Here is a 22700-nt window from a genome sequence, read left to right on the forward strand (position 1 = left end):
TGTCATGCATAGTAATTGTACTACTTCAAAAACTACAACCTTTAAAGTCTTTGTGAACGTATATCTGATACAAAACATAAAAGTGACCAATTGTATTTTGTTTAAAAAGGTTGCTGCACACACTGTTCTCTCTGAATGAGGATGTCCATTGGAGATAAGAGGTAGATGTTGTAGTTTTGGTCTCCATTTGATATCTTCTGGTATTATTTAAAGTATGATGATAGACTTACACAGTTAACACTAATTTCAGTTTCCTTACCTTAACCTGATCTTTTATGAACTCCAAGTTTCATTATGTAGAAAAAAAAGGTAAATTACAATCGCAGTGGAGCTGGTGTAACTACAAAGAAACAAAAGCTCTTGTTCTTTGCCAGTATGTCTGAACATCCCTCCTCCTGCCAAGCCTTTTGGAAGGAGGCTTATTTTCTGAAACTGAGTGTGCAGAATCAGATTCTGAGTTCTTGGAGCTGACTGTGGTAGGTGTTCTGCTCCTGTGTAATCCCCTTCATGTTTTCAAATGTCCAGCCAAAACTTCAAATCATTATCCCACAGTACTTTTAATAAAGCAGTTTTTATTAACAAAAAGTTAAGAAAATCAATTAAAACATTTTGAATACAATGTTTCTGATTTAAATAATTTCAATAATTACAACTGTTTCAGGCTATGGAAAGCAATAAGAGCAATACAAATTTAATAATTAAACTCATACATCTGCTAGCAGAGTGCTAAGGCAATCAATTAGTCAAACACTCTAACATTAGGCTAGAACTATGATCACCCAGTGGATATTAATTCTACTGCTTTCTACTTCCTCTCATTGTTGAATATCAGCTAGCTGACAAAGCTACGATGCAGGCTGATTTATGCAGATTTAAATGGAAGAAAAACATAGAAGATAGCTGTACATATTTAAATGGACTGCAATGAACAATTGCACTTTACTTTGCTAGCAAAGTTTTCAACAGCTTAGGAAATGGGATGCCTTTGTTCTGAGCACCACTTTGGGACAAAGCACAGCATAAAAGCAGAAGGTATGTCTGCAGAGAGTTTAACTCAATACAGATTTTGCACAGTGGTGGTGCTGTGTCAGAGGACCTGTGGTCTTTTCTTGGTGCTGATGATATGCGACCTTTGGAAAACATAAGAAATTGGTACTTGAGTACCATATGGGAGGGATTTGGGGCAGGGATTAGATGTAAACAGGGTTATTAATAGCAGTCAATAGATGATGTGAGACTAATATCCACTGTCCCTAATTCACAGCCTGCAGCATCTGCTCTTCTTAATGACACTTGGTAGGGAAACCTCCCTCACATTTAGCTGACACTTAAATGTTTGACCTCAAATGCAGACAGGTGTAGCAGCTACTAAATCCAGAAGTGCCAGGATGCAAAAAAAACTTTTGTAGAGCTGCTTGTTGGGCTTCCTTTCAAACCTGAAATGGGCACTTCCTTACACTACTATTGCTCTGTTCTGCCATGAATTAAGACTAATGAGACAGAAGAACAGACTTTGAGGTGGATGTTTTAGTATTTAAAATCAACAAAGTAAACTCAGAAGGTTTTTGTGTGTGTGTGTTTCTCAGTGATAAATAATCATCAGCTTTAATTTCTTTTCTCTTTTGTCTGCCTAACAGTATTTCTATAGAAACTTTCAAGTTGTTTGGCACTTTGTTTTAACAGTTTTAGCCTAAAAAGATCAGTTATAAATAACACCATCTAGGTTTTTCTTAGCAGGCAACTGAACAGAGTGTATGGACAACAGAGGAAAATATCACTGGGATTAGACTTCCATTGCTGCTGCCCCTTCTCGCAGAGTACTCCTCATTGTCTGGCACTCACTGACTGTTTTGTATGTTTTATGGACAAAATTTGACTTAGGGCTCTTCATGCTACATCAGTGTCACAGAAATACTGCCTACATACGATGTCTACACAATTGGTTAAGAACTCTTCTAAAAATTATGATGTTTTAATTCTACAAAGGTAGGAGTTATGCTAAGTATCACCTCTACTTAGCACAGAAAGCCTGAAGTCCACATAAGCTCTATATTATGTACTTTTGGTATTTGGTGATAAGGTCGATAAGTGATAAGGTCGCATATACGTATACCTTTTATTCAAATGCCACTTGTTCTGCTGGGGATATAGAAATGCAGGGATTTAATATTTATAATTATGGACCATCAAACAGAGAGGAACAACAAATGGTTTTTAAATTCATGCTCTGGCTTGGTGTGAGGATGTGTCTTAGTTCTAACAACTAAAGAATTAAGCCGAACGTACATTATTCGGTATAAGAAAGTTGTGCAAGGCTAAAGACAGCAGAATGCATTATCATCTGAAGTAGAGGAAAAGATGCACTGATATATTTATTATGTATAAAATTTAAATTCCCAAATCTAGATTCAAATGTAATATGGCCCTTTGTAACTTTCCATAAATTCCATCCAAATTCTGACCTTATAAGTATTTCCTATTATTTCTATTCCTCAGATGTTACGACTGGATTTTTCCAAGGCATTCTTTGTTCTCACCTCTGCCTTGCTCTTCATTTTGAAGGTAACAGTTCAAAGAAGTGGCTGAAAGATAAGAAAACAAGCACACAAAACATTGTTTGACTGCAGGTATTCATTGTAAAACATTCTTCTTTTCCTAGAGAAGACATGAAGGTGAATCAGGAAATGGATGGCATTTTCAGATCACATGAGTCAGCACCCCAGAATTCATCATTTTCACCAGATATCTGACTGCATTGAGGGACTTCAAGTTAGGCAGCCTTAATTTAATGCTCATACAACAACTCCATTAACTGTCTAATTTGTCTGAGACTTTAATGAAAAGAAAGAGGCAATTACCAAAATGAGTTAACAGAACACACTTATAAATGCAAGAGCACATTTACTTATGTTATGAGTTGTGTTGAAAATATCACCTTAAGCGTTTATAAAATTAAACCATTTTGGTTATAAAGCATCTTAACCATTCAAATATCACAAGAGATACTGCTTTACTCTTTCTTTTGATCACAAACAGTAAATAAAAACTCATCAGAAGCACATCTAGCTCTCAAAAGTCAAGTAATTTAGAATCTCGCTGTTCCTAACTCACAAATATTGCAGATACCAGACAGTGTAACCTTTAGATGCAGCACATAATGGGAGACGATCATCTGACAAAAAAAAAAAAGAGTTTGCAACTCTGACATTTATTTCCCCATGATTTAAAGTAAGTATTGCTGTGGTGCCTTTTGCTAAGACAAATACAATTTTGCTCAGTCTGATCTTGTGCAATGCCTGCTACTAGAGAATGCACTGCTCAGCATACACTGCTGCAGCCCTGCTTGTCCTGCTTTATGACAGCCTCGCCCTGCTGGAACCACCTGAGGATGGCAAATTTCAATCCTCTGGGTCATCTGCTCTCCTGGTATAGAGAAGCTATCCATATTTTTGCACGTAACACCATCACAAGTCCCTGACATTTAAACACAGATGACTCATGAGGATCCAGCCTTGGAGGATGACCTTGTTGAACACAGTTGGGAATGGTGAGAGCTTGCACCACCCCAATGCTTTATTGAGTTTCAGTGGAAAAGAGGGAAGAAACAGTGATGGAACTCTCAGCAAGGCCACATAAGCAAGGTGCAGTTAAGACACCAGGTTGGGTTCTTTAGAACTAGTTCAGGAAAGGGAGCTTGTTGGCACGCACTGTGCTCCTGCTGGTGTGCTCTAGAAAGTTTCTGGCCATCAGGAGAGTTTCTCCTGGAGCAGCAGATGATGTGATGGAAAAAAATTATAACTGGTGTTTTCAATGAAGTGAAAAAAGCAAAATGTGACGGCAATAAAATAAAACCTTTGAACTCTGTAATCGTGAAGCAAACTACGTTTTTCACTATGAGCAAAGAGCACGGCTCAAGGTTCACTTCGAAGCTATCTTCTCCCTTCTTTTTTTTTTTTTTTTTTTTTTCCCCTTCCTTCCTTTTAACCTGACTTAAACTTCAGGCTCACAGTATCCTACAGTGTTTTTCTAAATAACGAAATAGAGCAATGTATCCAAGGCACCCCTGACGGGCAGTTTGAAGACAGACCTTCCTTCACACTGTGGCTTTTCTACCTAAACAGATGGAAGTCCCCCTCCCTCCCACTGCTTTCTAGCACTCCTTACATCCTGCCCCCACAGGGAGCAGCTGAATCCTGGCTTCTCACCAAACTGGCCAAGGGCTGGAGGTGCTGTGCAGCCCTTCCTCTTCCAACCACGGTGCCTGACGGTTTTTGTGGGCTGCCAGCCCTACATCACAAGTCTGTTCTGCTGCCAGGAGGGATTGAGAATCAGTGGCAGCAAGGAATAGAATGGCAGCAAAACATGGGGCAAAAGAGGAGGACCCATACTGGAAGGGAGGTGGGATGGAACTGGGACTTGTTCCTGGGAAGATTTTTTTCTTCTTTAGATCAGACAGCATCTGCTTCTTTATTCTCTCTACCCTCAGCATGATGTTTCTGGATTACATGAGGTTCTCCTCACTTATTTGGCTTTGCCTAAAATTGCTTGTCTTGCTTGCTCAGCTCATCTGATTTAACTCGGCACTTTGACATAAAGTTTAATTACTGATACAATTGGTGGCTTTATTTCAAATATGGGTAATTTCATGACCAGTTTCATATACCTTTTTATTTCTTTGCCCATGAATTTCTCAAAGCAAAATCAAATGAATCACTAACATCATCACTGTTCTTTCCTGAAAATGGTTATAAAGCATATGGCTTAAAACCTTCAGAGATATCCAAAAAATTCAATGGATTTTTTTTCTTAGAATATACTGTCCAGTATTATCCATTATCATATAAGAGCTATCTTTTTTTTTTTTTTTAACCCATTTTTTTTTTTTCATTGCCAAATTGTTAGGGCCTAAAATATTCATCACTCTAGGTGCAAAAATTCAGATTTGTATTTTTTCCCACTGGCAGTGGGTTTTGTGTACAGAGTGCTCATCTTTCATTCTTAAAATATTGATTTCTTTTTGAGCAATTGAAAACCAGGTAGATCTCCTATGTAAAAAAGAAAAGTCTAAAGCTGTTGTTGTAATGGATGGAGATACGGAACAGAAGGCACAGCACCATGCCAAACAAGTTACTGGGCAATACATACAGATTATCCTATGTACACAGTTGCTTTGATAGCATTTTTCAGACGTTAAATGGATTCTTATATTTTCTATGGAAGCATTTTCTTGAGATAGCAAAATTTCATAGGTAAGTGATGCTCCATAAACACGTTACATTGGCATCTTACACAGAAGCAGTGTTACAACTAAGGCACCGACCGGCCTTCACTTGCAGGGTTACACGAGTGCAATGGAAAAAAAGTGTGAATCGTGGAATTACAGAATGGTTTGGGTTGGAAGGGACTTCAAAGCCCATCCAGCCCCAACTCCATGCCATGGGCATGCCTCCCACCGGGTCAGGCTGCCCAGGGCCCCATCCAACCTGGCCTTGAGTGCTTCCAGAGATGGGGCACCATAGCTTCTATGGGTAGCTGTGCCAGCACCTCATTGCCCTCTGAGTAAAGAATTCCTCACTTTAGAACTTTTTTTTTTTTTTTTAAATTATTATTATTCTCAACAATCAGTGAGAATGCTGCAAATTCCTCAGCTTCGTTTCTAATGGTAATCACAAACTTTCCTTAACATTTCTCCTTGAAGAAGTTTCTTTTGCACGCAGCCAAAGTGACTCTCTCCCCAGGGCTGGGTGCTCGGGGCCATTTGGCTCCACAGCGTGCTGGCGTGCAGTGAGGTTTTGATTCCGGCTGTTTTAATTAAAGCATATTTCCATAGGATTACTCCAGCGTGGATCAGCTCCACGGTTCTGTTTGTTTTAATACATTCTCAGAGCTTTCCTCCTTCTAGAGGGAGGTCGTGCTGCAAACAAGGCAGTGCTGCGCTTTGTAGCATGGAAATGCTGCCGTAAAAGATGAAAAAAAAATAATAATAATGAAAAGCTTTGATGGAATTCATTGCAATCTAAGGACGAACAGAAACAACCTACGGCTCTAAGGCAGATGAGCACAGGCGGGCATGCAGCGTAGAGGGACGCCGGTACGTACCTGCAGGCAGCACGATGCCACGTCTCCCGGCCCCGCTCGCTCGGCGGGACCTTTATAGAGCTTTCCAGGGTCTAAAAATAAACTTTAGGGGACGGCTCCGAGCTCGGGAGGGGGCGGCCGCGGGCTTTCACAGCGATGCTCGAGTCACGCTCCGGCTCGGAGCCGAAGCTCCGCTGCCTGCGCGGCTTCTGGGCGGTGTCGGCTGCCCTCCGCCCCTGGGCCATCCCCCACCTGCCGCGCCCGCGGCTCCGCGTGGCTGCCCCTTGTCCCTTCTCCTCCTCCTCCTCCCTCTGTCTAGCAGCCCGCCGGGATTGGCTGTACTTGTACTGAGGCGGCCCGGCTGTGGTAGGGAGGAGAAGCCCCAAGGCATGCTTTTTGAGCTGCGGTAAGTAAAAATTAATAAATAAATAATTTTTTTAAACAAACAAACAAAACAAAAAACAAAAAATAAATAAATAAAACAAAAAACAAAAAACAAAAAAACAAACCAAGCATCCAAAGCCCAAACCCGCACATTCGGAGCTGCTCAACCAGTTGCAACTTCCCCGCTGGCCCGAAGGGGGGAGGGACGGGCAGCCGCTCACCGACGGGGCCGGGGACGCGCGGCCGCCCCGGTTCCGCCGCTCCGCCCCCGCGGCGGGGCGCGCTGCCGCGCCTCGAACTTGGTGGCAGCGAGCGCTGCGGGCGGCTCGGAGCGCTGCGGCCATGGCGGAGTGAGGCGGTGGCGCCGCGCCGGGAGCGGGGCACGGCGCGGCGGCAGCGGCTTGGGGCTGACCTGTGGAGCGGAGCCTCCAGGTAACACCACCCCCGACCCCTCTCCCCGCGGGGCGGTGCGGGGAACGTTCCCGGAGCCTCCATCCTTTCTCGCAACCGTCTCCGGGAGCTCGAATGCCCCGGGGGGCGGTGGGCGCCGGGGGCCGGCAGGGGGAGCTGGGGGGCGGGCAGAGCGGAGCCGCCGGGACGGCCCTTCCTCGGGCACTGCCCGCGTTCTCCTCCGAAAGTGTCCGCGGAGGAGGAAAACCGAGCGGGCATCCCTAGCGCTGCTCTCGGCCAGGTGCTGCCGGGAGAGCGGGGACGGAGCGCGGCGTTTGTGCGGACTACGGGACGTCTTGTGCCCGCAGCCCGGTCTGAACTCCCAGCGCGCTTCTATTGCCGCTGTATTTAAGTGGACTGGCGCGTATCTGTGGTGTAACCCTATTTTGGCACTTTCTGAAGTGCGGAGTTCGCGTTATCGTTCTGTAATCACGCAGAAGGAGACAGCCCGGGTAATGGTTCTTTTTGCGAGGATAGCTCTACCGGCGGAGTGACAGCTATTGGGCATTACCATGCCGTTCCAGACGTTAAGCGTGCGGTGTGAGGTTGGTGCAGCGACAGTGTGCCCAGAGTCATCCTGTGGGCAGCGGGGTCTGAAGAAGGGCCCCCAGCTCAGCACCGTCGGGGCCCTTCCTCAAACCCCGCTGCTGTTGGCAGGAGTGGCTCGTGTGGGTGTGCACGGTTACAGCTGAAGGAAATACCCCCAAACTGAAAAGTTATCATAGTCGCGGTATCCTCCCGCAGCCTTAAGGTAATTTGGAAAGCTGTCATTTCCGAAAGCTAACAGAACACTCTTAATTGGACGTAAATATGTGTGTTGTGAAGGTTAGTGCAGCGCTAGTCCAGCCGTAGGGCTCAGTCAGACTAGGATTTTCACCGTGGAAACTGCACGCAGTTTTAACTGCAGCCCTTTCAGCATCCCCGGCTGATACTGGAACGAAGGCTCTGCCTGGGTTAGCAAAGTTTGACTAACGGAGAACTGTCGAAAGTGGTGGTGCTGCGTCTCTTCGTGGAGAGCACGATGATGGGCACTTAGTCCGAGCGCATTGCTAAGATACTGCCTTTCAGACAGCCTGGTGAGAGATTTGGAAGACTCGTGGGTAGGTGTGCTGTGCTTCCACCTTCCTCTCCAGCAGGTAACGCCGATCTGACTTCATGACTCTCAGCGCCGCCGGGTTGCTCTCGTTTTCCCTGTCTTAAGAGCTGCGTGAGGTCCTGCTGCGAGCTGAGGCTCCAGAGGGCGGCAGTTCCTACAAAACAAAACGTTGCTCTCGGCTAAGCGATGTAAATTAAGTTGTGCTGCTCATTCCTTGAGATGTAACCGGGCTTTGTTTTGACTGAGAATGCCGAAGGTGCTATTATCAGCAGTGTCTTACTGCTTTTAATCTTTAACCAGTGCTGTTTTCTTAAAATACTTCCAGGTAGTAGGAGTGCTTGTGCACTCGGTAATGATCCATAAACCTTAGTTATGAGAGGGTTGTTGTGCTGATTTCCTGCTAGGCAGGCACGCAACAGGGGGTACCCATGCATTGCTGCTGCTTGCAGGACTTTTGTTCTTTTCTTTCTCTTCCCTCCCCCTCCCCAGCATCTTAGGGAAACCACATGGATTTGAACTTGTGTGTACTTTCATACACACGCAGAATTACTGCTGACTGAAGTTCATTACTTTCCAGTGAGTAAACCCTGCATTACACGCTGTAAATTGCAGATAGTGAATAGTGCAGATAGTGAGCCTCCTGCCAACCTCAGCTTCAGTGGCAGAGCTGTGTGAAGGGCTCCAGGTCCCTGGGGTTAGTGGGAACAGAGCCTTTCCTGCACGCCCAGGGCCTCAGTGCTGGACACAATGGCACAAGTGCGGTGGCACAGTGGCACTAAGGCTAGATGATGGTGCAGTCATTGCTCAGAGGTGTGCTGTCGGGGGGGGGGGGGGGGGGGGGGGGGGGAATATGTGTGTGAGCCATCCCACTTACACAGAGTGGTATCCCATCATGTGTTATGCAGTGATGACAAAATTCTGGCTAGCAGTTTGGCATCTGGTTTACAAAACTTTGCCTAGATGTTTGGTGATTGATGTTCTGGAGTTTGTAGATCTTCTGTCACCATCTCAAAAGAATGAGCTTTTTTGGATCAAACCATTTCCAGGCTGACCCTTTGGTGACACGGAGCCTTCGTCCCTTGCAAGAGGTGAGCTCGTGTTGGCACGGGGCTGCAGCTGTGATGTGCTGCTGCCAGGTGGCAGCCTGCTCTCTGCAGCGATCCCTGCAGCCTGCCAGTCCTGCTGCTCTTTCAGGGTAGGTGCTGCAAACCGTTCCCATGAAAGGTTGGAATTCTTAGATCTTATTGTAACCTTAGATCTTAGATCTTCATGTAACTGTGTCCAGTTATTGGTTTAAGATCTTTGCTGCACTGAAGGATAGCACGCTTGCCTGACTTTTATCTGGATGGTGGCTAACGTAAACTGCAGTCTAATTAATGTCTTGCTCTGATTTTACTAGAAACCTATGTTCCAAAATACAACACATTTAAATCTGTTAATGTTTAGTGGATTTATTAATGTATTTGTTCTGGCGTTTGTGTGTTCTCTGAGGTACTTTGACGCAATCCACTTCTTTGCTGTATAAACAAACTCTTTATCTCCGTACTCAGTGTTTTTGTATGAATACATGAATAAAACAAATCACTAATTGGGAGGCATTTGGAAAGGAAAATGTATACCAGTGTGTATCAGGAAGTCAGGTAACTTCAGAATGGAACTGATGGTCATCAGAGGTAGTAGTAGAATGCGGGTATCAGTCCGAAATCTGTCCGAAGGTTTTTGCAGTGAAATTATTTGGTTTAGCTCTACTCTTAAAACTATCTTTTCAGAAGTTGTCTTCATCAACAATCTGAGTGATTTCTTTTAGGAAAAGTTCAAGTTCTGAGTAACACATCAGCTGCACTGTCACCCCAAACTCATCTCTGTCTATCTCATCAGTGTTGTTGAACTCCTATTGATGCATTTTTCTTTCTTTCCCTGATTTTGAGATGAAGATTTCTCTCTGAGCTCCAGCATACCTTAGATTTGTTGGATTTTCCATTGCTGAAAGAACAGGTTAGTGTTCTCATGTCGGAGGTTTCTGCTAACTCCAGTTATGTCATGGAAATTACTGTTCCATTTGGAGGATGTTGTGGGAGCTGTGAATCTTTGACATATAATTTGTTGATTTCGAGTGCCTTGCTTGATAAACAATGACGTTCAGCCAACTAGCAGTATTTGTTTGGTTTAGGAGAAGCTTACAGAAGCGATGACTTAGGGAATGCTGAAATGCTGCTGAGATGTTGTCTTAGGCTTTACAAAGTACATGTGATGAATGAGTTGGAGTGTGTGTAATGCCTGCAGGACTGCTCTACATACTGCAAGTCATGGAGTTTTCACATTTTCCTTACCCCACCTCTTCTCTAATTGTGAAAATTGAGCTCCTTTCTCTTCTGCCTTCCTCTTCTGAATTACTACTAGAAGAGTAGTAGAAGAAGGGTAGAAGATCAGAGCGCTATTGAAATATTCTCAGATTAGAATTAGCTTTAACTGCAGATCAAGAATGCTTAGTAGATTTAACAGTAAAGTCTATGTAACAAGAGAGGAAGTACAAGTGTTTTAGTATTTTTGGTCTCTGTTTTTTCTGCCCACACTAAGATTTTTCCTGAGCTGCATCTTTCTATTGCTAGTGAACTCTGAATGAATATTTGTCTTGTAGTTTTCAAAATGTTCAAGTAGTTGTTTTGTGCTTTGTTTTCTCCAGCATAAATTTGGCAATTCCTGCTTCTTTGTTCCTTTTTTTTATGTTATCATTGTTTTTGTTTTTTTTGTTTGTTTGCTTGTTTGGTTTTTTTTCCTTCATAATCTGAACCATTTCAGTGATCTGTTTTCAGTGGAAGCCCACTAACCCTTGCTTTGATTCAGCTCCTTAATTCTGAAGTGCGCTGTATGAACACTGCTGAAATGGCTTGGCATAGGGAAAGGCATATAGAATTAAGTCCTTTCTGTTGCTCCCGTCCAAGTGAAGTGAAACTGGGCCAATATTGAGTACTTGAAGGGAAACTCCTGGACTTAACCAGTTACAAGAGGATAGATTGTGTGTATTGTCTTGTGTGTCTTTGTCCTGGTTTCAGCCTGCTGCCATGATGGCATGGGGCAGGGCAGAGCCAGAACACTGCCTGAATTAGGCCTACGGTTGTTTCATAGTATGTGAGACCATGTAGAAGGCTGTAACACTGTGGGCTATCTGTTGGGTTAAACCACAACAGTATTTCTTTCTTCCTTTTTTTTTTTTTTTTTTTTTTTTTTTTTTTTTTTTTAAACTATGTTAGAGTCAAAATTGAAGGCTGTGAAAAGGGATTGGATGTTGTCCACAGACAATTACTTCTGTTCTCTATGCTGGGCTTTCTATCAGGGCCAGTGTGTTACTTCATCTGAATTCTGCTGTCCATATCCTCTTCTGTTATGTCTGTTCTGTTTCTTACTCTGAACAAACAGTAGGGTTATGTGGGTATTATAGTTAGTTGTTATCAAAAAAGATAGTGGGATTCTAATTTTTATCTAGCTTCTCTTGCTCCAGGGTGTACTTTTCCTTGCTTGCTTTTTCAACCTAAGCAATGATATTGAAATACCTAATAAGAATGTTTGGGAGGGAATAAGTGTATCTAGTTACAATTGGCATCTGATATTATATTTATATTATATATATGACCATTGCTGTACCATGGGGCTCACAATGTAGCAAAAAAATGGGATTTCAACTTTGGAAAGGAAAAGAGAAGACTTTTCTGAATGTATTCTTCAAGGCATGTAGTCCTAAAGTGGAACCTGAACAGCCAACCTTATGAGCTAACTGTGATGCTGAAGTAGCGAAGGATGATGTGGTATCTCTTGGTATCTCTTCTACTTGTTTCTGACACTGAGAATCTGTCTCTTGATTCTTGCTTGCTAAAATCTTAATACATTTTAACCTTCATCTTCTAATAAAAGCTTCTCTTTGTGACTTAAAAAGTACTGGCTACTGTGTTCCCCAGGGGCAGACAGTTATAGATAGGAAATGTTCTGTGTAGGGGAGAGTTGCAGTTTGTTGTCATCCTTTGCAATTCTGGGTCTTTAAGCCTCTCAGTTGGCTTCCAGGTCCTTCTGGTTGTGCCAGTGTAATTCTTTATGTGGAGATATATACTGTGAGCAATATTAGGGAACCTATCCTCTTAAAAATATACATATATATTTTCTCTTTGAGCATGACTGAGGGTGTGGAATGAATATTGCTGTAGAAGGAAGAAGAGGAGAGGAGGACTATGTGTTTGGATAAAAATTCTGGTTAGTTCCTCAAATAACAATGACTTTTAGGACTGGTTAGAAGAATCCCAGGGGATTTTGCCACAGTAATTTTAAATCTGTTGATAAAGTTTTGCCTTAGGTTAGTTTTCTAAGATGCTACAGGCTCTCTTGTGGGGACTGCAAATGAACTGAGACCTAGATGTATGCAGTCTTCAGGAGCATAAGCTCATCTTCTGAGGACTGAGGTACCTGAGAGGCAATGCCTCATTACAGTGCCCTTGAGCGTGTCAGTAAGAAGGAAAATTCAGGGTAATAAACTGTTAAAAACTGGAGCTCAGTCTTCCACAGCTTGTCTGTCAGACCTTACTCTTTTGAAAAATGATAATGGATTCTGGTACAGGCTGCTGGAATTGATAACATAAAATGACATAACTGTTCTGAAAACCTGCTTTGATTTTCCAAAGGCATGAGGTCATGCATACAGATAGAGGGTTGTGTGATTGGCGAGGAAATTGGTGTTTATGAACAGAAAATCTTCTTTTGATGGATGAGTCCAAAAAGGTGTTAATGTGAGCTCTGGAGACTTAGCATAAAGATTGGTCAGGGTCTACGGACTTATCTGAATTGTCCAAGTAAACTGCAGGATTTTCCAAATTTCCTTTGTCTGCTTCTGGACAGCATAGGCTCTGACTCCTTACTTGAAGAATTAGGTAAGTCTTTAATGAACACAAAGCAGTGAAGCCTGAGCATATCTTTTATCTGGTGTTAGAGGGAAACAAACAAACAAACAAACAAAACACACAAAAAACCAAAAACCAAAAAACGGCAGCTAGCAACAATAGCAAAAAGGGAGATGTGGGCTCTACAGTTGAATCACTGTTCTTTTTGCAGTGTGTATCTGTTGTTTTAAATTAAACTAATGGTCTGGGCAGACGAACTTATTTTCCTCCTTCAGAATCCTTTCTACAACTGAGTTTGCTACTGGCTTTTACAATAAGATTCCATTTCTTCTCTCTTATCTATAACTGGAAGTGAAAATTGTTTTGAAAATGTATTTAAACTGAAGGCTAAAGAGATCAGTATCAGGGTTTGAAGAAAAATAATCTTGAAATACTGGTTAACACTTAATTCTGATATTTGTCTTGGGTCTTTGTATTTATCTCTCAAACCTGAATTCATAAAATGCTCTTGAAATAACGTGAGGAAATGCATTATTTTCCTTTGAGAATCCATATGAATATGTTGTCCACAATGGATTGCCTGCCTCCCAGGAAAACATTTGTCTTTTTATAGGATGGCTGTTGACAGAGCTTCTTCTTTGACTTCAGTTCTAGAGAAGTGTGTTGTAATTTTTTATTTTTCCCCAGAAGGTTTTTTATTTTATTTTGTATTTCTAGTCTTTACTTATTTATTTATTTTTAAAGAGTACTTGCTTGTTGCAGAGATTTGTTGCTAAAGCTTGAATACAAGGAAATACAATTCCATAACTTCAGTTGTAGAGAACTCTCTTTGCAAGGAACAATTAATGAGGTTAACTGATGTATTGTGCATTATTTGCAGAAATCAGACTTAGTTCATGATCACATGTATTTACTGATTTTTGTAGATTCAGCATTCTCCATGTAAAAGTCCATTTAAAAAGCTATCTTTTTTTTTTCCTTCTACTTTCATGAACCCTGACATTTTTGTAAGCTCTGAATTTCTAACAATGCCAACACTGATAATTTTGAAATTGGTGTTTGAAACCAGTTGACACCACAGTTGTTCCATGCTCTCTGTGCATGCTGTCACCTTCAAAGATGCATCTGTAGCCATAAATTAGGTCAAGAAAACTCTGTTACTACTGAAACCTGAGGAAGCATTGGAAGAGGGTAGATTTAGGCTAGATATTAGGAAGAAATTCTTTACTGTGTGGGTGGTGAGACACTGGAGCAGGCTGTGGATGCCCCATCCTTGGAAGCACTCAAAGCCAGGCTGGATGGGGCTTTGAACAACCTGGTCTAGAGGTAGGTGTCCCTGTCTATAGATGAGAGTTGGAACTAGATCTTAAAGGTCCCTTCCAATCCAAACCACTCTATGATTCTGTATATTCCTGTTTTTAACAGTGGACTTGTTTGCTTTTTTGAAGTGTTTTTTTTTCTTTCCTTGCTTGCTTCCTGCACTGTGGGAGGTGTTGCTCTGTAGCACATTTCAGTCCCTTGTTTCTGTCTTGCTTCATGATGACTAAAACTTTCTAAGCCTTATAAGAAATTACGGATAATGTGTTGAATGTTCTTGCTTCCGTGTAAGAAAAAAGTGTTTTCCTTAAATCAATCTTCATGTGAAAAACAGTGTTTCTGTGAATTTCCTTTCTATAGATAGCTGGTAAGGGAGATGAGCAATCTTCAGGAAAATCATCTGGTTGTTCCTGAACATTGTTCATGTTATCTGTTAGGTACTTTTAATTCCACTCGGAGTCCCAAAAAATTAAGAGAAGAAAAAACCTTTGAGTTCAGTATAGCAGCTACGTTGATCTCCATCCTTGCTTTACTAATCTTACAAATATTATGTTTATGTGTACTGAAATGCTTGTGACAACCTTACTTTTGTGACTGAGTCATAAGGATTTGAGTTAACAAGACTTCGTATTATATTGTTCAGGTTTACTTGTCATACTGTGGCTGAAAAGGATTTGGGAGTGCTGCTGTAGGTAGCTAATGGTGAAAAAGTGATGAGCAGAGCAGGCTGATAATCTCTTAAGCCTTGGCATGGTATTTGGTGTGTGAATAAACTATTAGCATCTTACGAAATGCTGTTTTCTGTAGCTTCTTTATGCAGTGGTAGTTCCTAATACACATCCTTTAGACATGATTTAAGTTGATTACTGTATTTCTTTTCTCTTGGTCCAGGAGCACTTCACTAGAAAAAGCTGTTCCATCAACTTGTCTTTAGTAGATTTTCTGGAGCCAGGCCTGGCTGTTGGAAGATGAGTGGAAATGTATCATTCTCACCCCAATATGACTACAAAGTCTCCCTTTGTTCAAGATAATCTGTACTTGTGTGGAGTGGCCACTTCCAGTGAGCTCAAGTGCACTTCAGGACACCAAGTAACCAGGCATGGGAAATACTCTGTTCTGAGCCTTTGAAGCACAAGGTTCCTGATGCAGTGTGCTGCGAGATAAGAAGGAAATGCTAGCTTGCCACCTTCCTCTCTTGTTTCTGTTGACTAGAAGCTGCCTGTGTCCTTCACATGGTGTGTTTGGTTTTGTCAAGATTCTGACACATCCAAGGATGATTAAGTATAGTGCCTATATAGCAAAGTTAGAGTGTCATTGGTACTTTAGATATGTGAAAATGTATTTTAATAAGTCAGCAGTGTGATAGCCAAAATTCATTCGAGTAATAACTTCTGTGGGGGAATTGTTGAATGAGGCTTGGTGACCAAAATTATTCTAGTTAGATGACTGTGGATTGCAATAATGCTGCCTGGCAGTAAAACCTATGTATTGTTTATAAATAGTATGTTAATTATAAATCAGTGATGTTTGTAGTTTCTTAAACGTTTGCAAACAACATTTGCAGATACTTCCTAGATACTTCCTACATGATCAATATTAACCTTACTTCCAGTTCCTACATATGTGGTGTGCGTTTATGTGGATACGTCTCTCTTTAGATACACACACATGCATACATTTCCCTCCCAAATTTTTATGGTTTGTTCCAGTTTGTCACACAGTGTCTTGGCTAGATCATGCACTCCCATTTTTTTCTGGAGTCAAAAGTCTGCTGTATCACCCCAGATAAAAACCATGGTGGAACGATGAACGAATCTTTCTGCAGGGAAGAGCTGGTCAGCTTCAGTTCAGTGACTGTGCCAAAAGACAAAGAGAATTGAAATAGAGATCAGAACACTGCTCTGCTAGTTGATAGTTTAAATCTGAGCTCTGAAGAGTTCATGTCTTTGAAGAGCAAAGAAATGCTGGCATCAAATATTGATTATGTGTACTATCTAAGATTCATAAATTTCTTTCATCTGGCAAGCTGGACTGCAGGGTGAAATGTAGTACCCTTAGCTTGACAATAAGGTAGAAATGAATAAAAGAAATGTAATTTAAATTAATACTTCACAATGGCTATAGTGAGATCTTTTAAAGACAGATCATGATGTGATTTTGTTGGGTTCAGAAGAGATAATTGAAACAGTAGGATTCTGCTAAATTATTAAGCTGTATTAATGTAGACAGACTACAAACATGGCCAAAGTAATTGGACTACAATAATAGGAATGTACTTAAAAGTTTAAAGTTGTAATATACTTTTTTTTTTTTTCCTTCCTGAAAGCTGATGAACACTTTTTAGAGTGTGAGCAATTCCCTGCAGTTTGCCTCTGATTTGATGGTGTATGTTGCCATGCATTCTTGCTGCAGAATATGATGAAGTCCATCTAATTGTGTGAGATTTAAGTACAGTTATGTTTTACCTCCTAAATCCTTTAGGTTATTCCTGTTCTCTCAGAAGAAGTTCTATAAGTGTGATCAATAGATCCTAGTATGTTATTTGAGATAAAATAGTAGTCTTGCTTTTATTGGGCTTTCGATTAAAAAGTGACAAGGTTGCATGATGCTAATGGAGGGAGTGGAATATTGAAAGTTGACAAGGACAATGGTTCATGGTCCAAATAAAATTGGAAATATATGCTCTACAGGGTGTGTTATCCAACTTTTACTATATATTATACATTTAGCAATATTAATGAAATGAGCTTCTGTACTCTGTAGAATTCCTTTTCACCTTCTTTTAATAATTTGGCTTATTCTGCCAGATCTGTGTATGCAGGGCAATGCCTAAGGTAAGGGATGCCAGGGCACTCCTGCACTCTATTAATAGGGAATTTGTGTGCAAATTTATTAATAAAGAAATGATTCTGTAGATGCTCAGGTGATTCTTTCGTGTACAGAAATAAAAAGGTCTGAATGGCAGTGCTAGTGTTGTTTGAGGATCCCTCTCTGACTAATCCATCAAGGATGGGAGCCTACTGTGAGTTTTGCACTAGGTGGAATTACTTTTTCCCGTTTTCTCTCTATAGTAAGTCAGAAAATATGATGTCTGAGCAGGTAAAATTGCTTCTGAGAGCAAGTCCTCTGCACATTCAGCAATCAGGAGGTGTGCTGAGCAGCACGTTACCTCTGTCATATCCAAGCCATATTAGGTCACCTTTCTGGCATTCCGTAGCCCATACAGACTACTTTGTGGCTGCTGGGCTCCAGACAGGCAGGAGCTGACAGGAGCCTGCCTGCACCTGTGCTGTTGTCTGCTTTGCATCCTGAAGCTCAGTGCAGAGAAGAGCAGCTGCTGATGGGTGGGTGTTTTTTGTATTGTTTTCATTTTTAATGACTCTCTCAATGAGTAAAAGATAAGGAGATAGGAATGGGGCAAAAGGGGAGGAACAGCTGCTAGAAATAAGAGGTGGGAGAGAAAGTAGAAGAGAGGATGTGTTGGGTGTGAGTGGAAAGCTTCAGAGGAAACCAGAGCCTTCTGTTGTAAGCAAGCAATGTGGTGGGAGCTAGTAGACAGGAGAGGGCAAATGCAAACCTGAAAACCTTTCTTCTTTGTTGCCATTCACATGTACCCTGTACCCACTATCTCACAGAATTGCTCTGAGTTCTTTCAGCTTGTCATGGCTCCTCACAAGCTCCGACTCCTTTTCAGTAAATTGTGAAACTGGGTTGCGTCTAACTGTGTCTGCTTCTACTGTACCTCTTGAGTACATAAGAGCATAAAATTAGCTAATGGAAGGCTTAATGTGGAGTTTCTTAAGTATTGTATGGGAACTGCTGAATCATGGCTTGAACCTCTGATTGGTCACCTGAGGCAAGCAGTGAGTCAACAATGGGAGCACAGGTGAAGGCAATTCACCTGTGCTGCCGGAAGGGGTGGAGCCTGGCTCCATCTCTCCCAGACCCATTTAAGAGCTGACTATCAGTGGGAAAGGATCTCTTCTGGAGATCCACTCCACTGGAGTTTCATAAGCGAGCCTAGGATACGGGTGAGCATCCTATCTTTTCTGCTTTGGTGTAATAACTATGTAGCCAAGCTCTCTGGTATACCTCATAACTATAACATTGGTACATTCGTTGATTGTACACACATAAATACATGAAACTCAATGGCACTGTTGATGCAAATAATTGGCAGGCTGTAGGAGTTGCTACATAATCTAAATTACAGAAACTGAATCTCAAAAAGACCAGGTCAGGATAATTAGAGTAATGTCACCAGCTTTGAGGGTGGACAAACACTGTTTTCATTTGCATGTTGAAGGTCTTTACATTTACAGGGCCTTCAGCTGCACTCCAGGCATAAACTTCCCATGCAGCTTGTTTGTTACTTTCTTCGTGTTTCTTCTGTGAATGATTCCATGTGCTGCTTAGGACTGCAGCAGCTACAAGGATCAGCTGAAGTTATGGACATATTACAAAGATAAACACGTGGCTTTTTAAAATCTATACAGTGCACTCTTAATACTTTTTTTGTTTTATGGGATGGCTTTGATGGCCCCTTTTGGGTTCCAGAAGTCAGTGTGAAATGCCAATAACATTGTTTTAACTTTTAGAGAGAGATCTTTAGTTTTCTGTAGATCCTTTGTAGCCCAGAGCTAGACTCTCTGCATTCTATTCTAAAAATTAAAGTAGTTGTTTTTACTAAAAGCAATTGAAAATCATCTGAGGACTTAGGATCTGAAGACCTATGAAGCCTTATGATTCAGTGTCATATGGGAGCACACATTTTAAATAGGCTGGGACAGCACTGTGAATTTCTTTCCAAGTTTCATTAATTACAGTAAATATAGAACACAAAATATTTGCTTAAATTATCTGTAATATAAAGCATACTTAGAGATAATAATAAGAATGGCAATACAGCTTTTTTCTTCTATTAATTCATCCAGACCTATTTTTTCCCTGCGTCTTTAAATATCTTTTTGAAAATCTTTCAAAGGTAGATTTATTAACGTAACATAGTGCAGATGTCTCTGGCTGTGAAGAATAAGTCACACTGAGTTGTAGTGTTGTGTCAAAAATATCATTAAGAGGCTGAGAACAAGGGGAGCAATTAATGAACAGTCTTCACTGTGAACAAATGTCAGAGTCTCCTCCAGGGCTAAGCTGCTCTATGCCATATTCATTAATTGCTCTTCTGAACAAAGTTGGTGTTGATGACTGGTTTTAATTAAGCATACCTGAGAAAACCCATAAAAATAGATCAGAAGTATTAGAATGGAAAAATCGGTCTTTAATTTAATAAATAAATACTTTTTTTTTTCTTCTCATGGGTTTTTATGCTTCACGCAACTGTTTCTGGCTGACATTTCCTTCTATCTATTGGGATTGTCTTCACTGGAGATTTTGGCAGAGGATGTCTTATTGTTTGCATACGGATGCATGCCAAGTACCGTGCTCTCATTTAAATCCCTGTGATTAAAAATGTGCAGAAATCCATCATAACAGAGAGAACTCTCTGTTCAGTCCCAGTCTACCTGTTGAAAAGTGGTAAGTAAGGGAAGAAGTATGTGTGAGCAGAAGTGTAGAAATCTTAAATCCTCATTGCTAAAGCACGTCCCAAACTTTCTGCCATGATAGCTTGGTCAGTATTATCTCCTTGGGAAAGCAAGACAGCTCGGTAGTATAAATGCTAATGGAAAACTGCATTGTTCATTTTACTCAGAGACTTTTAGATTAAATTAAAACTTGGTTAATGGAATTTCCCAACATCCATGTTTTTATGTGAAATATAGTGATGCAATTATCGCCATGTTTCTTTATTGCTTTTTTTTTTATTTTTTTATTTTCGCTCAGTAAAAGGGAGACATAGTTGTGATCAGTATAGAATAGACTACTGGAAGAGTCAGCCTATAAGGTTGTTTCTGTGTGGCTTTTTTTTTTTTTTGTTCGTTGAACGGAAAGTAGCAGGAATATATGTTAAGTACTATTATTTGTGGTTTTGGTGAGAAAGACTTTGGGAGAGGAGGAAAGAATGTATACCACAGCTGACTTCTCCTAGTTATACTGTTTTCAGATATTTATTTTAGTTATATTGTGTAAAGATCTTCAGAATATAAGGAAGAGTTTATCCAAAGAACTTTGTAGTAGATTGCAGTTTTAAGCCAAGTGGTAACTGGAAACTTTAATAACCTTATAGTAGCATGTTAGAAGTGGAGATGTGCAGTGGGATGGACACATCAAGACTCAGTAAAAATAACTTATCCTATGGTGGCATGCATCCAGCACTCTAAAATTAGCACTGTATCCTGGGTATGATACTGCAGGTGGTCAGAAGAACTAACAGTATTCAACACCCTCTGTTGCTCAAGGACGTCTGAACTTATTTTGTGGTTTCAAGCAAAACTGACTTACTTTGATTACTATTATTCTTTATAGGGCATCAAAACATGTAGTGCATTTCATAGGCATTAAGGCAAGATGCTGGCCAGCAAGGTTTCATGTAGGGAGCTCCAGTCCTGAATGGAAGCCAGGGCAGAATGCCAGTGGGGTGCAGCTGAGAGTAGAACTAGATCGTGATGCATTTCTGATAATGTACAAACACACACTCAATCATCAGGGTTGTGAGTGATTTGTTTCACATCGTGTTATTTTACTTGCAGCATTATGATAGGCTTTGGCTAAATAAGCTTGGGGAAAACTGCCCTTCCTTGCATTAGGGGAAGGTAAGGCTTGAGGGAAAGCAGAACTCTATTATTATGGTTTGATTAATTGTGTGAACATTTATGCAAATTGCATTAGGTTCAGATTAGTTTTATGGGGAAAGTTTGTGCTGGATTTTCCTTTCCATTGTCCTGTGTTCTCCTGTGCCTTTCTGGAAAGACCGATGGAATAAGACTTCTTAAGGACTTTCAAGGACTCTGAGCAGAAGTTTTCTTCAAAATCCGTTGGAATGACCTGAACAAGTAAGGTAAGATTTTCTTCTGGTTTGTTAAGTACAAGTTGTTCTTTTATTAAAAACAAAAAGCAAAAAACAAAATAAACAAGAACAACAAAACTCACCCAAAGCACGCATTTAACTCCCTCTCAATATACGTGTGTATATATATACACATGTGTCTGGAGGGGGCTACAACAAAGACAACTGAACTGCGTGTGTGTATAAAGCTAATTATCCTCTTTAGAATATCTACAAACAAAATTAATGTGTTTTTTTTTTTGATAATGTTTTAACTACATGTTGCTATCACTTTTGGAATTCATAGTATCTTTGTTCTGTAATTTTTTGAGGTTATTGCTAAGAATAGCAGTTTCTGACTTTTAAACGTTACTTTTAAGAATGAGGAGAGATTTCTATTCTATTTTTTCAAATTTGTCTGCAGATCTTTGTTGCTTTCTTCACACTCTTTTAAGTATGGTTTATTACAATTCTCCACCACTGAACACTTGCATGAATTTTAGTGACTTCTTGAGGAATAAAGTATTCTCCATCCTTAAGTTAAAGGATATTTAATATCTTCACTTAGTTTCACTGCTGGTAGTTTAGATAATCATAACATGAAGAGGTTTAATTTTTAGATGTAATATTCACTGCTACAGAGAGACTAATCTATAGGTACAGACACAGTGGTATAACAAATACAGAGGGTAAGGCAGAAGTGTAATTTGTCCAAAGATTAGTGGCAGGGGTTCTTTCTATTTATTTGCCTAAGTAGGTCACTGGTAGGCTTTGAAATAGTGATGGGATCTGAGTGACCCTTGTATTTTGATAGCAGAAGAAAAAAAAGTAAAAGTGAGTGTGTTGAAGTGATCTCATTTTTATCTCTCCTGATGTTGTCATATAGCTTTTCAAAATGTGGGTCTTCAGGGTGGTGTTCTTCTCTTTTTCTGTCTTTGTAAAGTATCCCTTAGGAAAAGGGAAGTGATTTGAAAGTGTAGTGCAAAACAGCACCTGTAACCGACAGTGCTACCACGCAATAAAGGGATGAGCTGGCAAGGACACCTTTACTGGTTTCTCTTCTTCTATGAACTATGAGGTTTTGAATGCTTTTAGTCCTTATGGACTTTCAGTCCTACAGCTCAGTAAATTTGATAGCTTAAGCTCGGATTTATTTTATTTTAATTATATAGCTCTGCTATTGCAGGAACACTTAATAAGGGATTTCATAAAGAAAAGTGGGCCTTTCTCCATCAAAATAAATCTGACTGTAGCATGCCTTTAGTAGGGGCTTCTTATTTGCATCTCAAAAGAATGTATGTGAGAGCTGTACTACTGTGGAATTGAGTGGCATTAGAAGAGCATTCACCAGAACATAACTTAGTGCATTAGCTTGAAGTGGAGACGAGTTCTGCAGATCTAATTCACTATTCAAGTATATGTGTGTTTGTTTTTAATTTTACATCTGCAGATAAACAGTAAATGCAAGCACCAAAAGGAGCCTTCTAAGAAAGCATGTAGTACAGAATTAATTTTGGGAAAATTGAGTACTGCGTTGTGGGATGTAGCA

The 22700-nt window shown here is 40.7% G+C and overlaps 2 protein-coding genes and 1 non-coding gene across 6 annotated transcripts in view; 1 reads left to right on the plus strand and 2 right to left on the minus strand.

The window, feature by feature from the left end:
- Window positions 1-552: 552 nt before the first annotated feature.
- On the minus strand, window positions 553-6988 carry LOC146544639 (uncharacterized). Its single transcript, XM_085220467.1, has 2 exons — window positions 6588-6988; window positions 553-6479 (listed from the first exon to the last, which is right to left on the minus strand). The coding sequence occupies exons 1-2, from the start codon at window positions 6804-6806 to the stop codon at window positions 6171-6173; spliced, it is 528 nt and encodes a 175-aa protein (XP_085076593.1). The 5' UTR covers window positions 6807-6988; the 3' UTR covers window positions 553-6170.
- On the minus strand, window positions 2672-2740 carry LOC116216518 (small nucleolar RNA SNORD123). Its single transcript, XR_004159411.1, has one exon. It is a non-coding gene; the product is annotated as a small nucleolar RNA SNORD123 (small nucleolar RNA).
- SEMA5A (semaphorin 5A) overlaps window positions 6467-22700 on the plus strand; it is a 316919-nt gene continuing 300685 nt past the window's right edge. For 2 of the 4 annotated variants that reach the window (XM_085220466.1, XM_085220462.1), the window contains exon 1: window positions 6755-6894. The gene's annotated coding sequence lies outside the window, so the exon portion shown is untranslated. Of the gene's footprint in view, window positions 6485-6754; window positions 6895-22700 lie in introns of those variants that run through there. The other 2 variants (XM_085220463.1, XM_085220465.1) reach the window with 2 other exon arrangements.

Source organism: Meleagris gallopavo, chromosome 3 (assembly GCF_905368555.1).
Source record: "Meleagris gallopavo chromosome 3, MGAL_WU_HG_1.1, whole genome shotgun sequence".
NCBI classification, from domain to species: domain Eukaryota; kingdom Metazoa; phylum Chordata; class Aves; order Galliformes; family Phasianidae; genus Meleagris; species Meleagris gallopavo.